Genomic DNA, 18,853 nt, shown 5'->3' with positions numbered 1-18,853 from the left:
TGAATTCCCCTTTCATTGTCAATGGTAAATCTTGAGACGTGTGGGAACAAAAGCTGTATATAGGAGGGGCTATTGCCCCTCAAAAATCACACCCATGTAAAGTGAGGGGCGCTCTTATCAAAGTCAAAGTCATATGAGTTATTGCAGTGAAATTTGTTCTCTGCATTTGACCCATCTCTTGGAGCGGTGAGCCGCAGCCAAGAAGTGGTGAGCTGCAGCCATGCCGCGCTCGGGAATCATTTGATTAGTTGATTTGACCCCCAATCCAACCCTTTGATGCTGAGTGCCAAGCAGGGAAGCATTGGGCCCCATTTTACAGTCTTTGGTATGACCCGGCCGTGGATCGAACACCTGACCCCCTAGTTTCAGGGAGGACAGCCAGACACTCTTAGCCAGGTTAATAAGATGGCTGCAATTAGAAACTGGCCCCGTAAAATCTGAATCCCCCACCCACCCCTTTTCCCCCTTACTGTATATGTTTCTTTTCCCTTTTTACCTCCTCTATGATGATTTCTTGTTTTGACTAGTTGTGTATATTTGTACATCTCTAAATGTTTTGATGAATTGAAAATGGTGGGCCCTATTGGTGTAATGCTTTATGGTGTAGTCCACTCACAGTTAACATTTTTTGTATTGAGTATTTGTATTTATTTATTTACTTATTTGTATTTGTACTGTAATTCTGCAAACTGCAGGACAGGACAGGACACTTTAACCACAAGGCCACTGTCTGGTTATCATCGTACATCATCATGCATCATCTCATACTGGCCAATCAGAATGCCTGTTGCCACAAATAGAAGTCATATTTGGTGGACTGGACATTTGACCTAATTTCTCCTTTCATTGTCAATGGCAAATATGAGATGTGTGGGGACAAGATTACATACATTTTCCCTTCATTGTCATTTAATGTTTGTGTTGTTGACATTTTGTGGGGACAAAATCTGGGGCTAGCTTTTGTGGCTCTTGGCTCTTATCATCGTATTTAGTATTAGTATTTTAGTATTTATTTATTCAGCACAATATAAAAACAATACAGTGAACATACAAATATAAGAAAGGTAAAGTGGTAGGCTGAGGAAAAAAGCCCAAGGGTCTTATACGAGGCCTCTAAAACACAATGACACATTGTACAAGAAATATAGAATATCCATAATACATGACTGCAGTAGGCTATATATAAAATAAAATGACAACAACATGATTAGAATACTTGGTTATATACATGATTAGAGAAAAGAAGAGATAATATACAAAGAAATATAATTAAGTGCATGGGTCCTATAAACTTGTGTTTGAAATTATTTAATGAAGTAGAATTAGATGAGATTGCTGTATAGGTGTTCCATAGCTGGGCACCCCTATCTGATGGAGAACTGACACAGACCAGTAACTTTGGGAGATGTAAATTATTGTTGAACTCATAGGAGGCCTTAGCTATATGTTTCACCAGTTTCAATTGAAACGGGCCTCCACCCTCAGGGGGGCCTCAAGCTCCACCTGAACGTCAGGCGTCAGTCAACCACCACCACTCCCTCTCTATCTCGCTCACTCACTGCCTTGCTCTCTCCCACAATGTTAAGTTACACCTATTTTATGTTAATAACCTGGGTAAAATGTGCAGCAATGGGAGGTAGACACATTAATTGTGAAGGGACGACAGGATGAGGAGAGGTGTTGTTGTTGCTAATTGTCGAGAGTAATGTCTGCGTGTGATATTGAACAGTCAAACTATTTGTATCAATACTGCTGTATCAACAAAATAATTATGTAGGTAATTTATATGGGGGCCTCATATTTGGTCTTGAAACGGGCCTCCAGATTCCTAAGGCCGCCCAAAGAGGTATTTACATGGCAAAGGAAATTAAACTGGCTGGAACAATACTTTGAAAATAAAGTTGCAGGTTTATGTATTTAAATTAAAGATTGGTAAAATATTGAGTTGTTTGAAAAGAGGGGCAGAATGGGCAAAAAATCGTACATCATCATACAACATCTCATTCCGGCCAATCATAATTTGCGTCCTCAACTTCGTCTTCAATGTTTGTGTTTGTCCAGCTTTGAGTGTTTGGGTAAAGGAGGGGATAACACCCCTCAAACATATTTCAATATGGGGGGGGGAGTTCCAGACCCACAGGAACGCACCCAGGGTGCCGGCCCGATTCCAGCGAGCCGCCCCGTGTCCGAAACGGTTGAGAAATGTCAGAGTTACCGTGTGGGGGTCCCTCTACTGTACTGTACTGCACACCTGAAATCACCATTATATACAGTTAATATGTGCGTGTGTTTGTGTGTGTGTTAGGTTGCGCCCAGGTGGTGAAAAACAACCATGCTGTTTTCGTGCTCACATACCCAGGCAGGCACCCACACACACTTAAGGAAGTGGTTTGCACCACTTAAAAAGTCAAAGACCCGGCACCTCCCCTTTTTTCTCCATACTGTACATGTTTCTTCTTTCTTTAACTGTATGTGATGATTTTCTTTTTTCATAGAAGTGTATATTTGTACGTCTTTGAAAATGGAGGACCCTGATGTAAATGTGAAGTCTTAGTACTTTTCTGGAAGTTCTTCCATCTCCTTACAACAGTGGTTTACTGGGTTTTGCCGTTTGCTAAATAACACCATAAAACCGCCATTACCCTTTTAATGTCACGCACCCCCGGGCCTAGAGGGTGTTTGCGCACCACAAGGGGTGCACGCACCACAGTTTTGGACCCCCCGGTTTAGAAAATAGTAGATCTACGACTACGACTACAAGTTCACAACGCCTTGTGGTTGTGGTGTAGTTTTGGTCTGATGTCACACATAAACACAAACCCTTGGTGCTATCTCCACCACAGTGGTTGGCTCTGAAACATTTTAATTTCAAGGTTCCCCATAACGAGGATGTGCAAAATTGCAAATAGAACCAAATGGAAGGGTCCATAATTTGCACACACTCAGAGTTAGCCTATACAGACGTGCAAGGGTCCATTTGGAAACCCCCTCAAGGAACGAACCCTGAGGGTCCCCGGACCCCACTTTGAGAATCCCTGCTTTCAACAAAAAGGAACGGCACCTGCACGTGTGCGGCAACGGTTTGTGTTTGTGTGTCAGAAACGTACCTTTTATTAGGTCGGATGTCACCGTGATGCTGTAGAAAGGGAACTAACACGGTTTGATCCTGATCCCACAAAAGAGGTGTGTGATGTCAGGCTGTGCTCAGGACATGGAGTGAAGATGCCCTTACATAACCCCGTTTGTGCCCGTACTACTCACACATACAAGAGACAACCAAGACACATACAGTTTATAATACATCATCACAGACACCGACAGAAAGGACAGAAAAGAGAAAGACGGACAGACAGACGGACGCTCCTGGAAGGAGTGAGTCCCCAGTCTCCCCAGACTTCAGGTCTAGAGTTCTCCACATCTCAGGTCTTCTCCCCCCCCACATAACACAATGAGTAGGAGCCACAGCGACCTTCTCCTCCGCCGCCAAATGCAGAGGAACAACGCACAACAGACCACCTCCTCCTGCTCCCCTCTGGGGGCCCCCTGGTGGGGGAGGGACTGGTGTGGAGGACCGCATGGTGACGAGGTCACCGCCACCCTGTCCGGTGACGGCACATGGACAGTCATCGACAGGGCCATGAGGTTGCAGAGGGAGAAGCAGGCTGACCGGCAGGCACCGCTGTGGGCCGTCCTCAACCTCTCGTTGGCCGCAATCGTTTGCGCTGAACTGTCTGGGATTCTGCTGAGCCCACGTTACGACGTTATCACCCCATACCGGGGTACCGTCTGGTACGGTGAACTAGCCCTGGCCGCCGTGTTCAGCCTCAACGCCCTGGTTCACTTGTGGATGTGCCTCAGGTCTACTGTGATGGGCCCCTCCACCATCGCCGTGACCCCTGGACAGCACACGCTGCTTGGCCTTCGGAACTCAGGGATCCTGGCCACGCCCCCGCCTCCTCCTCTTCAGGGCCCGCTCCAGTTCTCCGGCATGCTGGGGGGGCAGAACGTCCGGAGTTTCAGCCCCTCGTGCCCCCCCACCACCCCCACTACCAGCGGCCCCAACCTCTCTCCCAGCTGCAGCAGCAGTCTGGGCCCCCCCGCGGAGGGCTCTGGCGTCGGGACTCGCTACCACCGCACCACCTCGCCCTCCTTGTTCAGCCCTGCCCCCAGGGGTAACGAGGAGGACTACATGGAGGACCTGGAAACCCTGGAGCGGTTCCTTCACACCGAGGAGGAGAAGGATCACCAGCACCGAAAAAGAAGCCGGCTGGGAGGTCCACCGGAGTCCACGTCTTGGTCCGCCTTCTGGAACTACAACCGCTCGGTGGGAGACTGCAGGGCCCAGAGTCTCAGGAGGTTCCAGTACCAGCCAGCCTGCCGCTACTCACCGGCGCCCTCGTCCGCCCGCAAAGAAGACGACGCCGCCGACCCGGCGGGATCCAAACGGCACACGGCGGCGGAGGTGTGGTCCCGCGTCGCCGGTCGATCCGTGTCGGCGGATCGTGTGGGCGACTGGACCGCCAACCTCCGCAAGTGGCTCAGCGACACCATCCTGGCGCCGCTGGCCGAGGAGATCGACGCGGTCAACGGGCAGCTCCGCAGGACGGGCTCCCCGGAGGTCCAGATCGGAGAGACGGCCATGGGCGCCCTGAGGCAGGCGGCCGCGGCCAACGCCTCCTCCGTGCCCACCCTGAGCGCCGTGGTGCGCTACCTGGACGTCACCGCCGATCAGGAGTACCTGCTGGACCGGATCCGGGAGCTGGCGCACGGCGGCTCCATGAGCTGCTTCCGCTGGAACGGTGGCGGCGACCCAAAGACAGGCTGGAGGCAGTGGCGGACGGACCTGCCCACGGACGCCGCCGTCGTGGCACACGTCTTCTGCACCTACATGGACTCGCGGCTGCCGGCGCACCCCCGGCACCCCGACGGAAAGACCTTCACCTCGCAGTACTTCGATCACGCCCCGGCGGCGGGCAATAAAGCTTTATTGCTGGACGACGGGGCGCCGCTCTGCATCCGCCAGGGCGCCGCCAACCCGCCGCGCTACCAGCTGCTCCACCGCGGACACGTGTACAGCCTCCCCGAGGACAGGAACAACCTGTTCCACACGCTGCTCCTCTTCTTGTACGCCGTCAGAACACACATGCACGGCATGCTGGGGCGGGTCAGCCTGGGCCCGTCCGGGGTCAACATCTTGTGGATATTCACAGACTGATGGCGACTGGTCCAGTGCCGCGGTCCAGTGCCGCGGTGCAACATCTGCATTTCTTCATTTACACAATTAGAGAATGTAGAAGAATTGTTATTTTGATCAACGCTTGCCTGTTATCTCTGCTATGATACCAACATCATACAGAATGGAATTGTGGACAAAATCTTATCAAACAATAACAAAATATTCTAAGTCTTGGGTCTGAAACTCTCATCAAATCCATGGTCCATGTCTCAAATGCAGAATAAATAATGGGCCATGATAATATGAAAAAGGTTTCAAACTACGTTTGACACTACTGAACAAACACTGTACAGCAATGATTACTATTAGCTATTTAATTAAATAGCTTAATTAACTGGTCAACATTATTACAATATCTCTCCTTACTGGCCTACCGGCACAATGCCAAAATGCCGCAACTCGCCTGGACTTCAACCAGCCAAAATTCTCACATGTCTCCCCCTTCTCAGCTCCCTCCATTGGCTCCCGGTCGCTGCCGGAGTACAGAACTATGATGCTAGCCTTCAAAGCAACCACACATGGTGCCCTCATCTTGCAAGTCTGATCGGACCCAACAAACCCTCCCACGCACTCAGATCAGCCTACGCAGGGAGGCTATACCTTCACTAAAAATGCCGGGACAACGCTCCACACGTCCCAAACTCTTCTCCCTTCATTTAAAGATGGAGTGCCGTTGAATTCTTTGTTTTCATCTATGCCAAACCCGGGATTTCTCAGGTTTATTGATATAACCCTCCTGTGCCAAACCCGAGAAATTGCGGGTTTCTTTAATGTCTATTAATCAATTATGAATAGTATTTTAATTACCGTGTCTTAGTTGTTTTAGCATCGGTCACTAGCCTCCGAGGGCTCCCACATGTGACATCATCGAAAATCCAAAAACGCTGTGCACGCACACAATCTTTGGGGCTCAGATTTAGGTAAATGAGGAGTTTAATAGATTTAATCCAACCTTGTGAGTAGCCTACTACTCAACGTCCTGAGTGAGACTATAAAATGGACGATTAGTACTTCCGGTTCAAGCAGCGGGTTCACGGCTCTCTCTTCTTCTGCATTTCCGTGCATCCTGCTGGCACTGGTCGTAAAGCACAGCCTCTTTGCTAAGGTGACAGGAGAGAACGAGTTGAACTGGTAAGTGTGGCCACACAAAAACATCACACTTCACACAACACTTTCTGTACACTTTTTTGAAGAAAAAAACAAAACAAAAAAAGTCTTCCTCCTAGTATAATCATAGTGATGATCTTGTTTTAGATCATGTTTTTATTTTCAAAAGAAGAATGTCTCTCTTATACATAATTATGCCAGTGATCTTCCCCAGTGCCACTAAAATTGGCAGATTTCTGCCATTTACAGCTCTCACAAATTAAAAAAAAAACATTAAAACAGTTCCTTTGTTTGTTATCAGTGCTGCACACAATACATTTCTGAGAATATGTCCTGCAATTCAATGTCATATTTAAACAACCTCAAACACATAGGGCTGTATTTTGCGTGTCTTAAGTACCAGGTCTTATTCCCTAACTTGAGTAAACTAAAGACCTGGAGGCGTGATCAATGCTCTTTGGCCACTCAGAATAGCCAAATGGCATTGATCACGCCTCCAGGTCTTTAGTTTACTCAAGTTAGGGAATAAGACCTGGTTCTTAAGACACGCAAAATACAGCCCATAATGTCAAGATACAAGTACAAGAACAAAGACCAATTGTGTTGCAGTGAAGAGGATGCATGTCATTGGTCAAAGATAAATGCGAACCTCCTCTTAATCTCTTCCACCAATTTCTTTCCAGCTTTCTCTTGACTGTCCTGACAATCTACAAAAGACCATAGAGATAATAAGTGTTACAAAGACTGCTCACACAGATCAACAATGGATCATGAAACACTTTTGTGAGTATAGAGTCAGTCAGTATCAGTAATAGCGACGATTAATAGTGAGCTGTTAATAATATTACCTGAGTATAAGCAGAGAGGGGCTGAGAAGGTGATTCTCGTTCCAAACTTTCCATCTGCATCTTCAAATACAGGCATCACTAGACCTCTCTGTTGAAACCACTCTTGGAGGGCATTCCTCATAGACGACTGATCTTTACTTGTGGATGCTAAATGAATAGATGAATGGACAGATTAGCCACTGGATCAGCAATGAAGTCCTGTGGCTGAAGACATATCAATTTACAATTTAGGCCACACTCTTATCCACAAAGTGGAGCTACAAAGTGTAAGATAGTTACAAGGTTACAAAGAGCAAGATAGGAGTAAAGAACATATGGACTCCAGGTAGTCAAGTAAATGGCAAGGAAACATTTAATTGCTACAAATTAACTAGGACCACCGGTAGATATCAAAGAAAGCATATGTGTATAAGACAAACTGTGTAAACAGGCAAGCACATCTATCTAAATAAAGTGTATAACAATATATAGTATGTGAACGAGTAACATACAGTACATACAGTACATGCATGCATACAGTACATCTGGATGCAATAACAAAAAATAGGCAAAACTTTGTGATGAAAATAAATAAGGAGTGATAGGGGATGAGGGGGACTCTGACGTCTGATGGATTTTAAGGCCCTCATTTATCAATCGAGTGTAAAATCTGCCACAGATTCGAGTGCAGGTTTCGTAGTACACCCACGTCGCCACGGCATTTATAAAGTGATCGCAAACAGCTGATCCTTCCATAATTTCGTTCTGACGTTAATAAATGTGACGGCTGAAATCTATCTGGCACGCCCTATGAAATCAAGCCTCGCCCTCGTTTTTGCGACTGAACACATGTTTACGACCTGTGGGAACCATGGAAACCATGGAAAAAAGGTTTCTCCCGTGCCTTGCCCGCCTCACGCACCTCTCTCTCACACACACACACACACACACACACACACACACACACACACACACACGCAGAAGCACACGCAACTTGCAAGCCCACTGGTGTCTTGTTAAATAAAGAACGAACACCTGCATGAATTAAATAAAGTTGTAGGCCTACCCTGTCTGTTTTCCTCTCACCTCGCTTGCTTTGCTGTCATGTCCACGCATGCACGCATATACATGACACATCGACATCGCATCGCCATGAATGGAATTAGTTTGTAGGCTGGCCTATATTAATTTTACCCATTCGTGCGCAGTGCACGGCGAAGGCGTGATACTGCGCACTGCTGTGATATTAAAGTCCTGTGGGTGACATGCCTGCATGAGAGATAGGCTATCATGTCGTCAAGGCAGCTCACAATCAACGTTTATGTAGTGATTTGATCATTGATGAACGAATCATAAACATATGGATGAAGGCTTGCCGCTTGCGCTGGTATGTGTTGGCGACGCACGCCGCGGTCCCGTCCTCCCGACCCCCGAAAATGATCTCGCTTTTATCTGAACTGTCAAAACTGTCTAAGCACTTATAAATGGTGAATGATTAAGCCCCTTACGCCTATAGCCTGCTAGTACTTACTACAAATAGGCAAGCTGTATTGTATGCTTGTCATTGTCACTTGGAAATAAAGGCGTGCAGTCCATTCATGCCTTTAAAAAAATAATAATATCATAATCGCATATGCCGCATCACCGCGTCCACATGCGCTCCAAAATCATCTCACAAGTGCGCTCGCATAACAAGTGTTTGATTAAGCACAAACTAATACATTGTAAACATGTTATATTGTTTTTAATTGCGCGATTTTAATTACTTGTAAAGTTGGAAATCTCTCTTTTGTTTTTTACATACACATACCGTTTTATATTTTCATTTTAGGAGTGAAAACATATGTTTAGATGCCTGTGACAGTGTCAGCAGTTCAGACAATGCTGCTCCGCTTGTGTAAGAAAAGAAAAAAATGCGTACGCCAGCTGAGGAGCAAACGTGGATTTTGCACGTTGTCACGTTCAATTTCAAGCGTTGGCGGAAATGGTAAATGTCAAAAATGTCGGCAATTTCGGCGTGCACCCATATTTTGGTCTACGCACGGTTGATAAATGAGGGCCTAAGACTGCAGCAGAAGATGGGGACTAAATGCAATACACATAATGCTACACATATGCTGGCCAAACACCTTTCAAATGACAGGGAACTGTGAACATGAGGATGGAGCTCACCTGTGTCTGGAGTCTCTGGACCCTGCAACAGTCTCAGCAGGTGCTGACTAAGCCTGGCCTGTGTCTCCTTCTTACTCCGCTGAGTAGTCCGCTCCCCCCGCTCTCCCTTGGCCTCCACGCAAAACCTGCCCACAGTACACCAGAGTTGGGTTGGGCTGTTTGTATTTCTGGAAACCATTTCATCATCGATAGTAGTGCAAATTACCCCAAGTTTGTTCATTGACACTGAATTAGTGACTAACATTGTGACCTCATAGACGTTTGGTTTGAGATATTATCTAAATCAGTTTTATTTAAATGCAGTGAACAGAAAATGAAGCCATACTATCCCAGTAAACTGTAAAACCACCACAGGTTCTGTCATATCCCAGTTCAGTCATAGTATTATAATATACAGTAGATGCTCCATTGTTGTTTTCATTATAGCCGTGACTTGTCAGTCACTGCTGTTCACAAATAAACTTCTTCAAATTAGCTATTTGTCGTATTATATATGAAAACGCATTCTGTGGTTAAGAGTGGTTAAACACTAACCCTGTGAATGTAAGCTTGGCTGAGCCTCTGTACCACACAGATTTCAGGACTGAGCCTTTCATCTTTAGACCTGCCGCTGTAGCCAGCAGAGTCTTCAGTTTCTCCTCAGCTCTGGTAGGCAGGGCCGTAGCACAACGCATGAGAGGAGAGAGGCAAGACAACGCCGTTTGGAAAGCAGCCTGGCGAGCTGATGCCTCACTGGTATCTATGGAACGCACAGTCATGAATAAGGGTGGAACAGACATTTTTTTAAATTGATAATCGATAATTGAATACATATATTTGATAAAATATACAGATCTATATAAGCTCATGAGTTATGTAGATCTTACAATTTAAAGTGTAAAATACGCTTAAAGTGCAAGACCACTTTGGTAGAGGTTTGGGTTGTGTACCTTGCCATGGTGTAACCCAAATGAGGACAATAAATCAAAAATAATTGCTCCAGTGATTAGAAATTGATAATTAAAAAATATGCTCCTCATTGACTTGTATTGTGTTAGTAGGATCACTAATAGTATGTGCTAATCACTGGAGAAATTATTTTTGATTTCTTGTCCACATTTAGAGTTACATCATGGCAAGGTAACTACACAACCCAAACGAAAAAGTAATGGATTGAATAATCTATATGAAAATAATAATAAATTGTCATCAACGCTTTGCTGCAATAGATTTGGGATAAACCTGGTACAATACATAAACGCACCGCACATACATCCATGGCTACCATTACCTGTTCCAGTATACGTGAAGACACAGGTGATGTTGGTGAGAGAACAGCAGAACTTCAGTGGTTCTGGTTGCTTATAAACGTCCTTAGGAAGAGAGAAGGAACGCTGGCTGAAGTGCTGGTTCACCTTTTCTTTGACTTTACTCTCATCTGCAAAGAGACGGACATGATCAGACAGGACAGGAAGAAACAGGAGTTTGACTTTATTATTAGGAACATTTCTTGACAAAATTATCTTAGTCTTCTGGCAGCCTATTAATAATGACAAATTTTCATTTCATTTTTCCATGTTATTTTGATCGCACACACACACACACACACACACACACACACACACACACACACACACACACACACACACACACACACACACACACACACACACACACACACACACACACACACACACACACACACACACACACACACACACACACACACACACACACACACACACACACACACACACACACACACACACACACACACACACACACACACATACATTAGTGAAGCATATAGACTATGTACCAGGCTGGCAGATCTGCCCAGCGCAGCCCAGGGTCAGATAGGCGTTATGGGAGGCATCTTTCTTGGAGGTGAACGGCCTGTGGTCTTGGAAGGTGAAGCGCTCCAGAGACACAGACACTCTCCATTCCCATTTCTTCTCGAAGTTCACACTCTCACACACCACAGTTCTCGGCTTCACACTGACCAGAGGCAGAAACTGTCTGATCTCTGTCAAAACATCACATGCACAAACATGTACATACACAAAGACCATGAGGACAACTCAATAGAGTGGCGTGACGTGATCATGTTCATTAAGTTGTCCTATAATCACAGTGGTGTAAAGTACATTTACTGAAGTACTGTACTTGAGAACAATTTTGAGGTATTTTACTTGAGCATTTCCAATTTCCATTACTTTTACTTCTACTCCATTACATCTCAGAGGCAAATATTATAAACCCACTACATTTATTTGAAAACTTACTAGTTACTAGTTACTTTGTAGCTTTTGATTATTATTACAAAACATACAGTAACCACTTCAGCACTATATACATTTCAGCCATTTGAAAAAGCCGATCTACAAGCTCATAATGCATCGCGATGCGACGCATTGTGAGCTTGTAGATCTGATATTTTCAAAAGATTTTTATACATTCGAAAACTTGAAATGAGACATTCTGCATAATGAGTATGTACTTTTGGTACTTTAAGTACAATTTGATGCCAATACTTTTACTCAAGTACATTTTGAATTCCAGACTTTTACTTGTAACGGAGTAGTTCTATATTGCAGTATTGATACTTCCACCACTGCCTATTCAGGACGGTGAGCAGTTAAACCTTCCATTGGTCCAACAGCCGGCGACTTGGCAGTTTTCTTAGCAGGGGGCGGGGCAGAGTCCCCAGATGCTGTATCCATGGTGACAGGAGGGATGACTGATGGAACACCTGCCTGTTGACCAGGACCAATCACAGCACTGCCATCTGGTTCCTGAATCGGAGCTGAAATATCAGGAAGTAGAATAGTAGGGTTTGAGTAAATTAGTACTAATATGATTGTCAGTATTTGGGTTAAAGAGGACATATATATTGGTGCTTTCCCATTACATATGGTACAGGCTGAGTTAACATTCTAAATAATATGTCTCACCTACCTTTGTGTGGGTTTGGATTCGGAAATGCTTCCAGTAGAATGAGTAGATCATTCCTGACAATCTTCTTCAGAACATTGAACATGATCCGAGTGGCATCACTGGGATAGTTCTGTATCATCAGGTCGACGGTGTCAGTCCTGCTAGCGTTCTCCATGCGACTCTTAGGGATGGGCTGGAGGCCTTCGAGGTTATCAGGCTTTCTCAGGTGCCACTGGAAACTTCTCAACTCTTCGGTTTCAAGCTCCAACAGTATCTTCAACATTCTTGTCTCCATGGCCGATTCCTGGACGGTTCAATCTCTTAATGCTTTGGGTGTGAATACATTCATGTTTTATTTGTTACATATGCAATACACATTAATATACAATTCTACATTCCATGGCTTGTCTAAATAGTATCTGGATCAGTGGCGTAATTAGGCTTATCAGCCATGGGTTCTTTGAATGAAAGGGGCCCTGTACACGCGGAAATCGGTTATTTGTCGGGTAATTTGGACCATTTGGGACAGTTCTGGCACGGTTCTATAGTTCTATAGACGGCTGTTTTTCATTAAAAATGTACTTCAGTAAAAGTACAAAAGTATTGGCATCAAAATGTACTTAAAGTACCAAAAGTTAAGTACTCATTGTGCAGAGTATTGGAAATTGGAATTACTCAAGTGTAGTACAAGTACAAATACGTCTCTGTTCAGACAGAAGTGCTGGTGGGGAAGAAGTTTGTTTCAGGTCTTTCGTAGCGTGTTTGAAAACAAGCAATATTCCTCTCCCATCTACATTTGCTAGCTTAAATCTTTGTTTTCAAAATGCACTACTACTGCTACTTCCACACAAGGCGTTTCTTCTCCTCCACAGCAGACACACAAACATCGGGACACCCTTTTTGCCTGAGCCTGGGAGTTGATGGGAGCTGATGGGGCGCTTGTTTTACATCGCCGAATGTAGTTCCCACCAACATCGACACAATGTGTGGCCAGTGGTGTGGACGAGGTGTGAGCCCTGCAATGCCAAGAACGTGATAGGGTGAATGTTCCCAGTAGCTACCCACGATCAGTCCCATTAGGGAAAGACCAGGGCCACACAGTCCACCGCTCCCGAACTACTCTGCCGGGACTGGGAGGTCTGGCGCGTGGAAGGACTGGGCTCTGTGGGTTGACTACTGTCCGGGCCCCTTCTATATCTCACCAGGTCCACTCCTGCTCTCACCATTGGGCTTGAATGGCCCTCCTAAAGGCCTGACCGTGGACTGTTGGGCCTCCTCCTCACGGAAGACACAGTCTGGGGTGCCAACCCATACTGCTCCCGGCAAATAAGACTAAAGAATACATAGAATAAGGAGCCGCTGGCTCTAGATAACTGCTCTGGACCTCTGAATGAGAGAATGAACATACTTACATTATTATAGAAGGTAAATCTTCTTGCATGTGCTCAGTCTGTGGTCAGGTTAGAGAAGGAAAAAAACCCTCTTCTGACAGTCCGTTTCCTTCAAAGAAAATATATTGCTATTAGATTCATTAAATTGTTATTTTAAAACGTGGTTTTAGTCTCTTAGTAAAGGAACATCTATACATTTTTATGTCAGACACTCCCTATCCCTATTTCTGTATATCTTGGTGATACGATTCGGTTTCGGTTTCGCTTCCCAGGAAAGATCCCAGTTGAGTTTTCAAATACGCCGAGCCTAGGGATGTTTTGAAGCAGTTCTTATAGCCTTCATCTTGATATCACCGAAAGGTTTCCATGGTGAGAAGGATGGTATCCGTCAATAGATGGTGAATAGTGGAATAGTGTATGTTTAGGTTACGGCGCCATGTTCCTCAACGATTCAGCGGCTGAAACTAATGAGCCTACGGCGTCCAGACCAGATCAGAGAGCGAGTTGAGTCAACAAGTGGGTGTTAGCCTGACGTGCACAGCGCACGTGGGCAGGGCGGGCCGGTAGGCAACCTTTGGCATGGGACTGAGTGCCATGCCAACCAGGGGAAAACGAAACTAATTTGCCATGCCATGCCAACCAGGAGAAAACTAAATTAATTTAAACCTGACTCATTTACAAACAAATTGATGACTGACTTCTTCATATGTGATTGGTACAATTTAAGCAACCAGTATTATGTTTGTCACCCCCTGGTAAAACTAAGAATGGTAATCAGTGAAGAAATGGTATTGATAACTAATCAGTAACTGCTAAAGCTGCAGTGGACATTGGTAGAAGAGTTTATTGGTATGAGTATGAGAGAAGTCAGTACACACAGGTGACTTAACCCTAGCTAGTACTTTGTACAACAAATGGCACGTTGTGAGCTTGTAGATAATCTTCTACAAATTTGACCAAAATAGGGACACCAGTGTTAATCTGGTTATATTCATGTAAAAAACCACGTTGCTTACCTGGTGGATTGTTATTTAGAATGGCATCACACACGCTGATCTTAAGGATAAAAGCCCTCAGCAGCTGCTCTACGTGCCACGTGTCAGAACTCAGAACTGTAAATCAGAAACCACACAGAGTTCAGTGGTCATTCAATACGTTCATAAGACGGCCTATATGAAGAATTGTTATTTTGATTAATGCTTTCCTTTTATCTCTCCTATGGTACCAACATCAATACACATGGAATTGTGGACAAAATCTTATCAAACGATAACAAAATAGTCTTGGGTCTGAAAAGCTAAATCTCATCAAATGGTGTTCCGTGGCTCAAATGCCAAATAAATAATGGGCTATGATATAAAACGGTTGAAAACCATTGATCTAATCCATTTACATGTAGGGTACCTTACGTAAATAACTGTTAAATAGCTCTATATTGTGAGAGTAATCATTGCTACTGTATATACTAGTCATTGCTATAGTGTTTGTTCAATAACAGTGAGCTATTTTACACTGTTACTGAACAAACACTCTATAGTATATAGAGTCTATACTATAGCAATAATTATCACAATATAGAGCTATTTAATGAAATAGCTCAATTAACTGGTCAACATGCGTGTTTTTGACACTGACAGTTTGACACTTTGGCAATGTAGGCCTACTGTAAACGTATGTTACCTCATGCCAAGAAAGCTCTTTTGAATTGAACTATAACCAAACTATTACACAACAATAAAACAACAGGGAGACAGAAAGACACAATCATGACAAATAGTATTATCCAAGAGGAAGATAGCAAATTTGTAATATATACACAACATACTCTATTAGTAAAGACTATTACAATGATTAATGGAGCCCTAATTATGTTTGATTGATTAACCTGTTTAAAAGCCTATCAACATAGCCAGTTCCCACTATTGTATACGTGACGTCAATGAGATGGACATGCTATAGCCTTGTGTTATGCCTTCTTATACCAAATGTATCTGTTGTACCAAATGTATTGCTGGGGGCTGTTTCCTTCTTCTATCGTGCGTCTTTAAATGTTATATACTTATCTGTGTGCTGCAGGTGCCTTTTGGGTCAGCAGCATGCATGCCAGTTCCATTTTTGCTTGCAAAAGAACAGCCTGATACAGAGGGTGCAACAGCAACAAATTAGACCATATTCAATTTGAGCAGCATGGAGAGCAACCATGGATAGAGAGAATTGTTTAACTATAAAATATGGCAATTCATCCTACAACTGTGAGGGTGCTTGGGCACAAGTTGGCTCCTGTGTGTGTGCATGTGCCTGGTGCTGACCGCAGGATCGTTCTAGTCTAGACACAAATATACCCATCCTCTGTTAGGTAACCCTAAACAAAAATAAGAGGAAAGGAGAGCTTGCTAATAGTTTAAGAGTATTTTAATCTAATACCAATTTTTGCATAGTAGGCTAGATTGCTTGCAGCCTGAGCAGGCTTGCTTGCTTGCTGATTTGAGCCTGGTCTGGAGGAATTCTTGGCAATTGCTAAGGTAAGTATGATTTAAACCTGGGGTCGGCAACACTGCCATATCAACATTAAGTAATATACAGTATTGAAACAGAATTAATATATATTGTGCAGCGGGGGTGGGGAGATTTTAAAAATATATACCGGTATATATTATTCACCTAACAGACAGTATAGCAGCACTTTGACCCCAGACAGACAATAGAGCCAGTGCAGAAGCAGATCACTATTGCAGATGGCAACATGAAAATGTGCGTCTTTAAATGTTACATACTTATTTCTCTGTGCTGGTGTCTTTTGGATCAGCAGCAGGCATGCCAGTTCCCTTGCTTGCAAAAAAAACAGCCTGATACGGAGGGTGCAACAACAAACTAACGAGTAAGACGCTTGGTTTTGACATTGAGTTCATTCATGCATCTTTTTGGTTTTCATGAGCTTTAAGCACACGTTGAAACCAATGTCCTTTTTTTTCAGCAAATGAGAGAGAATGCTTGGCCATGTTGTATATCTGCTCCTATTTAGATCAGGTCCCGGACCCTGATGTTACATTTGTACTCCACTGCACAGAGAAAATATCAGATATACAAGCTCACAACACATTGCGAGCTTGTAGATTGACTATTCTTGTCACAGTACGGACAAGTATAAATCAAGTGCATCCACACAATGTCGGGAGAGTCATGATACAATAGACAAGGCATCACCCAGTAATGTGAAGGTTGGCAGGCTAAGCTTTTTTTCAGTTACGTTTGTCTTATTTTGAAACACATGGCAAAACAATAAAAGTTGACAAAAACTGACTCCAGACTGAGTGCACAAGGTATTTTTTTTTCTTTTTGGTAAATTATTTGCAATACAAAGGTAAAACACAACAAGCATGTCAGGCAAGGCCTGAAAACAATGCATGCAATATCAGCAGTTACAAAATCTTCATAAGTGCTTTGTTTGAAGAGATTAAAAAAGTTTGACAATATTCAGAGGAAAAGCTGCCCGACATTAGACTGATTTGGACAGACAAAAACATTAAAAGAGCTGTGACATGGGAATGTATCAATGGCCCCATTTACATCGGAATGAATGGATTCATTCCAGTTATCAGAATATAAATGCTCATGTAAACACCTCAATTGGAATAGAATATCCCATTCCGAATGAATTTTCATTCCGGTCTGGAGTGGTGGTATCGGTATAGATCACCATATAAACACTTTATTCCGAATGCTACTGGGAGTTTGGAATACATTATTGTATTATTTTACACATGTCTGCCCTTAGTAGACTATAGTGCTTTATGCCCATGTCCAAGCAGGGATGGCCATTTGGAGACATTTTATGTGCGCAAAAATGCACTATTTTACCCATTTGAAAAATACAAATACACCAGTGTTTTTTTCCCCATAATAAAATGCGCCATTTACAAACCCATCTGCGAATTACAGTGCCATTGTAATGCAATTGCATTGTATGGGTGTATGAATGCGGTGTTTTTTAGTTCTGGGTTGTCACGTGTGGTTGCAGGGACTGCGCTTCAAAATATATTTTTAGTTTAATTTTATCAGATAATAGCTCTTAGTGTTTGTCGGTCATTAATTTCTTAAGGGATAACGGTTATGGGTTGGCCATCTCTATAGTCCAAAGTAATATTCCGAATGAATGCTTTGGTCATGTAAACAACTGAGGAATAGGAATACTTGTATTCAGGTTCCATCCAAACAGTTGGGTATGAATCTCTGTTCGGAATGAATTCATTCATTCTGAATACATTTTGTGCATGTAACTGAGGCCAATGATGAATGAGTGAGCAGCAAAAGAAAGAAAGAAAGATATTTTGCAGAGCAAAGACAAATGCATTAATGGGTTGCATTTTGATAGCGCTTTTCTATGTCCGTGCTTACTCAAAGCACTTACAATGGTCCATTCATTAATTCATACATTGGGAGGTGAAGCGGCGAACAGTCAACGCCAGCATCCTCACTTCCCACATTCACACACCAATGGTGGCAACCACTGGAGGCAATGTGGGGTTCAGTGTCTTGCCCAAGGACAAGGAGGAGCTGGGATTCGAATCGCTGACCCACGGATCATTGGACGACCTGCTCTACCTCCTGAGCCTCCACAGCCGCCTCACATAAACAGTTACTTGTTTGTTATCAGTGCTGACAGTGCACACAATACATTTTTGAGAAATATGTCCTGCAGGCTGCAACTACATGTCATATTATGTAAACATCCTCAAACCCTTAATATCAAGATACAAGTAAAAAGACAAATAGTTAAAAATGTGATGTTCAATATTCAAAGTGCCCAGGACGTAATCCTGTAACCAATTCAACTATGCACTGGTAGCCATGCCCGTAAAGCCGTAATTAATCACTTTTAATTGGATTTCAATAGATGGGACTGTTGCGCAACTTGTGACTGCGACTTTAACTCGCATATATGGTAGGAACACTCTGAAATCATGTGCTAAAAAAAACACCCCCAAATGGCCCGCTTGTTGTGGTATAGGAAAATAACCTGAAACCTGAAACCAGGTTGGTAGAGAGAGTGAGCGAGAGAGACAGACGAGTGACGGAGTGAGGCTTTCTGTTCCCTCTCACAACAGGCTGATTTCGAGCGTTGCACACACACACACACACACACACACACACACACACACCTCGTGTGTGTGTGTGTGTGTGTGTGTGTGTGTGTGTGTGTGTGC

General features: G+C 43.9%; 2 protein-coding genes and 1 long non-coding RNA gene across 3 annotated transcripts; 1 reads left to right on the top strand and 2 right to left on the bottom strand.

The window, feature by feature from the left end:
* Nucleotides 1-2,981: 2,981 nt before the first annotated feature.
* On the top strand, nt 2,982-5,215 carry LOC308315085 (transmembrane protein 209-like; the record flags this gene model as incomplete). Its single annotated transcript, XM_080762915.1, has 1 exon — nt 2,982-5,215. The coding sequence occupies exon 1, from the start codon at nt 3,449-3,451 to the stop codon at nt 5,213-5,215; it is 1,767 nt and encodes a 588-aa protein (XP_080619041.1). The 5' UTR covers nt 2,982-3,448.
* Nucleotides 5,216-5,343: 128 nt separating this feature from the next.
* Nucleotides 5,344-12,580, bottom strand: LOC308315721 (uncharacterized protein). Its single transcript, XM_080763839.1, has 9 exons — nt 12,280-12,580; nt 11,966-12,127; nt 11,141-11,347; nt 10,613-10,759; nt 9,877-10,081; nt 9,343-9,467; nt 7,192-7,338; nt 6,993-7,050; nt 5,344-6,336 (listed from the first exon to the last, which is right to left on the bottom strand). Exons 1-9 carry the CDS (start codon nt 12,551-12,553, stop codon nt 6,255-6,257), a joined length of 1,407 nt encoding a protein of 468 aa, XP_080619965.1. The 5' UTR covers nt 12,554-12,580; the 3' UTR covers nt 5,344-6,254.
* Nucleotides 12,581-12,905: 325 nt separating this feature from the next.
* Nucleotides 12,906-18,777, bottom strand: LOC308315724. The gene is made up of 4 exons (XR_013964071.1): nt 15,898-18,777; nt 14,654-15,783; nt 13,671-13,743; nt 12,906-12,979 (listed from the first exon to the last, which is right to left on the bottom strand). It is a non-coding gene; the product is annotated as an uncharacterized lncRNA (long non-coding RNA).
* Nucleotides 18,778-18,853: the final 76 nt, after the last annotated feature.

This window comes from Protomyctophum bolini (genome assembly GCF_963924005.1).
Source record: "Protomyctophum bolini genome assembly, chromosome: 5".
In the NCBI taxonomy this organism is placed as follows: domain Eukaryota; kingdom Metazoa; phylum Chordata; class Actinopteri; order Myctophiformes; family Myctophidae; genus Protomyctophum; species Protomyctophum bolini.
This window is presented reverse-complemented; position numbering and strand designations above follow the sequence as displayed.

Bases quoted from the DNA above. Each gene is read 5' to 3' on its own strand.
- LOC308315721 (XM_080763839.1), bottom strand. From the start codon at position 12,553: ATGGAGACAAGAATGTTGAAGATACTGTTGGAGCTTGAAACCGAAGAG. The intron at 7,339-9,342 runs GTGAGCTCCATC...CTATTCATTTAG, and splicing joins TCCAGAGACTCCAGACACAG to CATCCACAAGTAAAGATCAG. The intron at 6,337-6,992 runs GTTCGCATTTAT...CTGTCACCTTAG, and splicing joins GTGGAAGAGATTAAGAGGAG to CAAAGAGGCTGTGCTTTACG.